At 41.7% G+C, this 8,494-nt stretch overlaps 1 protein-coding gene across 1 annotated transcript; it reads right to left on the bottom strand.

The window, feature by feature from the left end:
• Nucleotides 1-3,491: 3,491 nt before the first annotated feature.
• Nucleotides 3,492-8,289, bottom strand: sox4b (SRY-box transcription factor 4b). The gene has a single exon (XM_073847311.1). It carries the CDS (start codon nucleotides 6,463-6,465, stop codon nucleotides 5,329-5,331), a length of 1,137 nt encoding a protein of 378 aa, XP_073703412.1. The 5' UTR covers nucleotides 6,466-8,289; the 3' UTR covers nucleotides 3,492-5,328.
• Nucleotides 8,290-8,494: the final 205 nt, after the last annotated feature.

Genomic DNA, 8,494 nt, shown 5'->3' with positions numbered 1-8,494 from the left:
CCCATACAATGTTTTATTTATTTATTTTTAGCTATTGCTACAAATATACCAATGCTGGTTTTGTGGTCCAGGGTCACATATAGTCTAATGAAGTCAACAGACCTTTGGCTTAATGTCATTCTATGATCAAATTATTAATGCACAGAAATTCCAAAAAATATAGTTAGTTGAGCATGTGATAAAGTATACCTGTAGGACACCTGAGTGAACCTCAATTCATTTACACACTAAACATCACGTGCCACAACAATGCTATTATGACTTAGAGAAGAGTTTTTACTAAAGCATTGTAATTCATGTGCAGTTGCCACTAAAATTCAGTCAGCTCAACACTGAGAAACTAGCAAGCTTAACTGATCGTTTTAAGTATATTAATGATGAAATAGGAATTTGTAAAGAGCAATTAAAAAAAACTCTAAAACCTCTAATTCACATTGGTAGTTCATTCAGTTCAGAACTATTGTTTGTTTGGGTTTGGATGACATTTTCCTCCAAAACTGGCTCCTAAACATAAATGTCTTTCTAAGATAATATCTACCATCATTTAGTTGCACATGCACTCATTTTTATGCTAAGTCACTAAATGCAATGAGATTAAACAGTAACAGATTTATGCAGGTTCAGAACAGTACATTATTTTATGATTCTTTTATGATTTTATTACATTAAATACATTATTTAATATTTAATATTGCAATAAACATAAAAAGAAGATACAATCTGACAGTCTCAAATGAGCATTTTCATTATTCACCCTATGTCTATAGTAAATATTAGACCCTCAGATAAACACCATCTTCTTGTAATGGCAGTTAGTACAGTGACAGCAAAATGCATTTCTAGGAAACACTGATAATTTAATTTCATGCTTACAATGCCAGCAAATTGACCATTGATAATATATCATTCTTAGATACTGAGTGAGAACTACAATATTTGAAACTCAACGATAACTGTGACTGAAGCATTTTTATGACAAAGGAGAAAATATACTGGCATACACTGTTTGAATTCAATGAAACTCAAACACAATGAATCGCTAATTCACGTGCATCTTTACATTTTAATCCACCAATATCACAATTAATAGGAACAAAAATGTTTATTATCGTTATTTAAAAATGTTATCAGTTATAATAATGATATTTTGTAAATATCATTAATATGTAAAACATATTTTACACGTTTGTCTTGCACTGCACTGTTTTTTAAGTGATATTGCATGTTGTTTACAAAAGCATAGTATTACACGCATTCATTTCACATATGTGACCCTGGACCACAAAACCAGTCATAAGGTTAAATTTGACAAAACTGAGATTTATACATCATATGAAAGCTCAATAAATAAGCTGTCTATTGATGTATGGTTTGTTAGGATAGGACAATATTTGACTGAGATACATCTATTTGAAATCAGAAATCTGAGGATGCAAAAAAATCTAAAAGACTGAGAAAATCACCTTTAAAGTTGTCCAAATTAGGTTCTTAACAATGCATATTACAAATCAAAAATTACATTTTGATATGTTTACAGTAGGAATTTTACAAAAAATCTTCATGGAACATGAACTTTACTTAATTTCTTAATGATTTTTGGCATAAAAGAAAAATCAAAAATTTTGACCCATGCAATGTATTTTTGGCTATTGCTACAAATATACCCCAGCGATTTAAGACTGGTTTTGTGGTCCAGGGTCACATATGTGCTACACAGGACACACACTGTGGGGGAATCATTGCTAAACACCCTTTAACTGTGCTCCAGTCTTCAGTCCAGTTTATCAGCTCTTCGTAGCTGTCCTGAACATACAGCTCGGATGTTCTAGTTAATGTGGGATCAGCACAAAGCCAGCATCATCACACTGCACCAGCGTTTGAGTTCAAAGGAACTTCTTCATTTAAAATGCAGATGTCCATGTATTTCAAAAGGATGGGTAAAGAGAGAGGCTATTTTACATTCAAACATTTCAGCGTCACAGAGGCCTGTGTTTTATTGAGTGTAGTTTTAGATCAGGATGCTGCTGTATTTGGACCAATTGAATTTTTTCATTATTATTATTGCATGAAGACCATTTGAATTAATACAATAAACACATTCAGTGCCAAACTGTATACAAAAAAGACTAAATGAATATAAAAATAAAATCATATTGTCAATAGATCTTGTTTGTCCTCAAAGATAAAGCATAAAAATTCAAGTTCATTATAGTACAATTAGCCATTGTTTTGTCACTTGTTTCATAGGCCAGCCTATTATAATAATATAAAATATGTGTTCATGATTAATGAGCACTTAAAATGTCTAACCCCATATGTTTTAGACACAAAAACTCAAGAAAACCAGTGTAACTCTTTCTGCATTGATAAGCGTACAGTACATTTTACCTTCTATTTGCAGACGATCAGTAAAAGGAATCAAATCTATTTTCACTTTAGTACAGCTCTGCTTATAATGATATTTCAGGCCTATATTTGGCTACACATCATGAAAGAAACTATAAACAAGTGCTGTGATTTTGTAAGGCAATGAAAAAGGAGAAGCCAGTGCTTGTCTTCTTTTACACTCCAGTGGCAGCCAGAAATGTCTTATGAAAGACAAACCTTTTTCTTTTTATGGAGGAAACAGTAATATAATGTGCTGCTGCCTACAAGACAATGACTGCACCCACGCGAAACTGCACCGAGGGTACTTACAATGTAATATCTGAGCTTTCTTTCGCTGCAGTCCTCAGAGACAGGCAAGGCAGGCAGGTTTCTCTGCACTTCTTGTCTGACACCCCTCCCTCTGGAGAACAGATCTGGCCAAAGAGCCCTGCTGAGCTGTTCATCGGCCGCTGTGGAAACTCCCACACTACCAGCGAGAGGAATGTGCACACACTGTACAATACAGAATATTCTATTGAGGGTGCAACAGAAAAGCTTGGTTTGAATGCGTGCATTTGCAACGCCACGTGCTTTGTTTATGTGCGTTCTTAAATGTAGTCGCGTATATTGCACTGTGCACGTGTGTGCTGTTTTGTGGCATGCACAGGAGGAATATCGTGCATTCAGTCGATAGCAGCCCATCCCCCTTCTCCGAGAGCCCAGACTGTCTGGGGAAGGGGGAAGGGGGAGGGGAGAGTCTGCCAGACAGCCAGTCACTGAGTGCACGAAGCCACATGGATCACCTTTCAGTGCGGTCTGGAGAGATGCGCCTGTGTGCATTCATAATCAAGGAGCATGTGAACTGGAGTGACCTGGCGCACGCACATTAAGTGACTGTCACCATGAGGCACATCGTACATTGACCCGCAGACACATAAACTTGCTCTGGTATAAAAGCAGCTTACAGTAAGCAACGCGCAGCTGCTGTTGTGCGAGCGTTAAAAAATCGTTGAGGCAGGTAATGTGTGCTTTGCAAGTCCAAACAGACAAGGCAGACGGTTCATCTGGAGCACAGCGAGACACGCCCACCTATGCAAATGAGAAAGTGAGTCAACGGCGCACTGTTTAGGGTTCAGTTCCAGCTGAGTTTATTTCCTTTATGAAAAAGTTCTGTACAGGAGTATATGAACAATCTGACAGGCAGTGACTTGACACAATAAGCTGGCATGTGTTATGGCATGATTAGACAAAACAAGATTTCTACACAGCATATTGCACAGAATGGATGGAAATAAAGTTAATATATTTGAACTGTATATATAAAAATCCTTAACAAGCATCTCGAAATTAAGTAGACTAAGCAAAGATGTATAAAGATAGTGCCTGTCGAGATAAAGCGCAACAACATACATAAACACACAATCTTTTGCTTATGATACAGCTGTACAAAAATGCTTTTTTCCATTTTTCTTTTCTTTCTTTCTTTTTTTAACACAACAGCTATAAACCTGAATCGGAAATACAAATCTATTCACCATGCCTTAAGATACTAAAACAATTAGCTATACTTATCCGACAAGTAGAAAAGATTAAATATTCAAATACAATGAGGAACGCAGTACATAATCGTCGCGAAACTCAAATGGATCATCTGAATATGTGTAACGATTTTCCATCCAGTGGTTTCTCAAGGTATAAAACGCCAAGAAAATCGCTCGTTTTAAAGCTACAATCGGTTTAATTCGGCACGCTCAGAGAAAATGTAAAAACGAAGCACATGTTGGCTTGAACTGGGTTTTGGAGAGTGTGTGTGTGTGTGTGTCTTTAAGACGCCTGCAGATTGAGACTGTAAACATGAAACAGGAGGTCGATTCAGAGACACCGACCCACCTGGCTCTTCAAATTAGGAAATCCAAAACACCGATCGACACCCCCCATTTATATATATTTGTACAAAAATACACTGAGAAAATAATCAAACGTTTCCTCTCTTTAAGTGTCAAAAGTCTACATTTAAATATAAAAAAACAAAGGTTAAAACTCTAGCCCTTCTTCGGAGAAGGAGACAGACAGACAGATGCGGGGGTTCTTACAAGAACATAAAAATAAGACAAACAGTTTGGCCAGTACTATATAAATACATCCATATCAAAAATGGCATCTGAAGAGCACAGAAAAGGAAACAGCCATGACAAAATTAACAGTATTCATCAACAGCTTCGGAAACTTAAGCGGTTTGGTCCTGAATTGTAGAGAGTAGTATATAAAGTTCAGCACAGATTTGAGTTTGTGTTTGAATCCTGAAGTTAAGAATGAAAACAGCTGGTGATTCTTTTTTCCTGCGAGTAGGAAATCAAACATAGCGCCATCTATCCATTTAAATAATCCTAACGCTAGTTTAACTGTTCGACAGTCTTACAGAAATCTCAATACAAGAGAGGACAGATATCATGCGTTCTTTTTTTCCTTTTTCTTTAAGTAAAAAACGGCTTTTTGTCTTTTGTCGACCCACCTTCTTAATAAATCCGCCGTGCTGAAAAAGATATTTCAGTACCTCTTTAAACAATCAAGTCCACAAGGCGAATGGTTAAAGTTCTTAAACGTCTCTTTAGAAGTAAAATGATTAAACAGACGACCAAAGCCCGCCTTCGTGTACGTGCAAATCAATCACAGTTTTCCAGTTCAGAACGTGTTTTCTCAAGCACTCCTCCTCGCCAATTTCTTCCTCTGGTCTGGTGCCGAGCACGGGGAAATGACTTCGGCCCTCTCGCGACAAAACGTTTCACGGGCGGCTTTACTTTTCCATCCTGTCAGCGTTTCGCCAAAGCATCGTAGCTTTTGTTTTGTCAGCGCTTTGCCAGGCGGCAGCCTTCACACGGTGGCTTATTTTACAAACAAACACACTTGTCTGTTATCCCTTCTGCTCAGTGTTCTTCCTCGGACGTATTTCCTCAACTTTCCCTAGTTCAGTACGTGAGCCGTGAACACCAAGTTAGAAATGGTCGACTCCAGCCAGTCCCCTGAAATCATCTCGCTCACCTCTGGGGTGCAGTAGTCGGGGAACTCGAAATGGGAAGCCCCGGACTCGAAGTGCATGTCAAAGTCTCTGTCCAGCACCGACGAGCCGATGCTTCCCAGGGACATGCTGTCAAAGCCTGGGCTCGGGTTAATGTCCAGCATGTCGTCGTCGAGCTCCTCGTCGGACGAGGACGAGAACTGCGACGAGGAGGACGAGTGCGACGCGGACGGAGTGGGCGAAGACGCCCGCATGCTGGTGTACCTGTGGCGCTCCGAGGACGAGCTGCTGGGGGAATCAGCGCCCTCCTTGCCGCTGCTCGCGCCGTCCTCGTACAGGCTCAGCGGGTCGCTGGACTCGGCGGAGCTGCTCAGCGTCGGACTAGCGGGCACGGCTGCCGAAGACGGGCTTATGCCGCTGCTGCCTCCGAAGATGTAGACCCGCTTTGCCTTCTTGTCAGGAATCTGCTTGGACGCCGACGCGGACTTGGATTTGTAAAGAGAGTGGTGATCCGCGGGTCCCTGCTCGGCGAACGCTGCCTTCGCGCTGGCCAGGACGATCTTGTGCGGCTTGCTCGTCGATCTGGGGCTCCCGCTCTTCTTCGAGGACGGTTTCGAGCCGGCGCTCGCGCAGCTGCTCCCGCTGATCTTCTCTGCCTTCTCGCTCGGCTTGGAGCCGCTCGACTTCACCTTCTTTCTCGGCCGGTACTTGTAGTCGGGGTAGTCTGCCATGTGCTTGAGCCGCAGCCGCTCCGCCTCTCGGATGAAGGGAATCTTGTCGCTGTCTTTCAGGAGCTTCCAGCGCTTGCCAAGTCGCTTGGAGATCTCCGCGTTGTGCATGTCCGGCGACTGCTCCATAATCTTGCGCCTCTCGATTTGCGACCACACCATGAACGCGTTCATCGGTCTCTTGATGTGACCGCTGGGGGTTTTGCACCAGCCGGGGTCAAGCTTGTCACCCCCGGACGCCGTGGAACCGGGGGTCGGAGAAGAAGCCATGTCCAGATCCAGCGCGCCGGAATCGGACGAGTCCCCCGCGAACAGCGCATCGGGATTCTCCGTGCTGCTTGTTTTCTGGACCATCGCTACAGCAGTCTGAGAGCGACAGAGCGTGCACTCTCAAGTCCAACGTGTCGCTCAAGAAAACTCAGTCTGATAGTAGTCCTGAGAAGAGAGAGCCGAGGCGGCTGGTGCACCACACGCTTTCAGTCGTGCTTAGTGCAGTGGCTTGGCGTGTCTAAAGTTCTGTTTCGGGGCTTTATCATACAGTTCTCTGAGCTCATACAGTGTCCAATTTCCACAGTGTCCGTGCATCCAGTAATAATGTTGTAACAGTCGATGAGCGGTTGAAAGTTTGTGTATGAGCGCAGCTATGCGAGGGCTCAGTGTTAGTGTGTGCGCTGCGATGCAGCAGAGCTCTGTTCGAGTTTCGGAAGATATCTGACTCCTTCTGCATATCCTTCCCCCGTTCAAACCATGCGGGAAAACCAGGATGTAACTCTAGCACAAGTGTCCGTCTCTTAAAAGCAGTCTGTAAGTTTCAACAGACTTCTATTCTGCCTCATGCAGCTTTATCCGTTTCCAATGGCATAATAGCGAGAGCGGCCAGCCAATCAGCTGCTGTCTCTACCCTTCCCCGAGCCAAAACACGCCCACTCTCTTTTCATTGGCGCAAAAAGGAATCTAATAATAATCAGCGCGTGCAATGAGGAGCTTTGGGTCTGACCTCATTCCAGTATACACGACAAACTTAGTTTTAAAGGTACACGCTGATGTGTATTTTTCATTTTTGCATGTCGACAAGGGAGGCGTGATCTTTTAATCCTTAGAAATAAAAACACACACTGCTTTGAGTGAGAAAACAAATCTGGATGTGTTTATGTCACAAGCTAAAACAAAACAAAAATAAATAGCCAGTACATCAATTCAAATTAAACTGCCCCGTCCATGAATAATTGATAGCTTAAAATTGACTTTCTGTGTATTCATCAATATCTGCCATCAAGCTATCGCTCATTTCTTAGGCTCAGGGCTGTGTTGGGTGTACAGTGGCAGCAGCGCGGCTCCAGTGTGAGTGAGTTCGGTCTTCAGTCTATGCGCATTAATGTTGTGGCTGAATCGGAAGAGGGCGGAGCCGCTGAACGGACGGGCGGTCCTTTGTCACAGAGCGCACGCCCCAAACCCCAAACAGAATAGGCAACAGCAGCAGTGTGCTTTTTCAAAGTCAAGGCTAAGCAGCGCTCTCTAGATTTTAAGAGATCTTAAGTCACTCAATGCACTAGAACAAGTTTGCATCGTACGCCAAACCCCCCACCCCCCAGACCGTGGTGTTTCACGAAGATTGGTGCATGCTTTGACTAGGACTGGAGGTCTACAGTCACAAACGAGTTCGGTTTGAACAGTTGTTATTTACCCCAGCAAGAGCCGGGCACTGGTCCAAATCCACCACTGAGGAAACACTGGACTGCAGTGACGCTAGATGGCGGAGTGGAGCCAAGGGACGCAGTTCGTTTGCAGTTAATGCAACAGAATGTATATTTGTCCAAGAATTACATAACGACCATCCAAGAGATATTTTACAACGGTCTGTCTTACATCCTTGTTATTGTTTACCCAAAACATAAGCTCAAGCTTGAGGTCTTTGAATAAAGCCACGCAGCTCACTTGACTGTAAATCAACAAATGCCACTGAAACCTTCAATGTGGTTTGTTCATGGGTCATGAGTAGAATAATTATTGTTCAAACCTTCTCAGGAGCCATAAAACGATATATCAGAACCCATCAAACTAACACGTTAAATAAAACATTTCTCTCATATATGGCATAACAATATCATGCATATCGCTTAGTTTAGGAATAAAACATGACGTTATTTTTAATCAACTTCTAATTTAAATAAATACAAATAAAACATTATTTGTTTTTCCTTGCGTTGTATTATTTTATTTTTGTATTGTTTATTATTGTATTGTATTATTTCTCAGTGTACATTATTTTTTAGGTTGTGTTCAGCTTTTCAAAACATTATCTTATGATAAAGCACTCCTATAAATACATGCATGATGTACTTGTGTAAATAATGATAATAAAACAGGTTATCTTTATACGCAT

The sequence above is a fragment of the Garra rufa genome, chromosome 9 (genome assembly GCF_049309525.1).
Source record: "Garra rufa chromosome 9, GarRuf1.0, whole genome shotgun sequence".
Lineage (NCBI taxonomy): Eukaryota > Metazoa > Chordata > Actinopteri > Cypriniformes > Cyprinidae > Garra > Garra rufa.
This window is presented reverse-complemented; position numbering and strand designations above follow the sequence as displayed.

What these genes read in the sequence shown, in the direction of transcription:
- sox4b (XM_073847311.1), bottom strand. Translation starts at nt 6,465, where the DNA reads ATGGTCCAGAAAACAAGCAGCACGGAGAATCCCGATGCGCTGTTCGCG.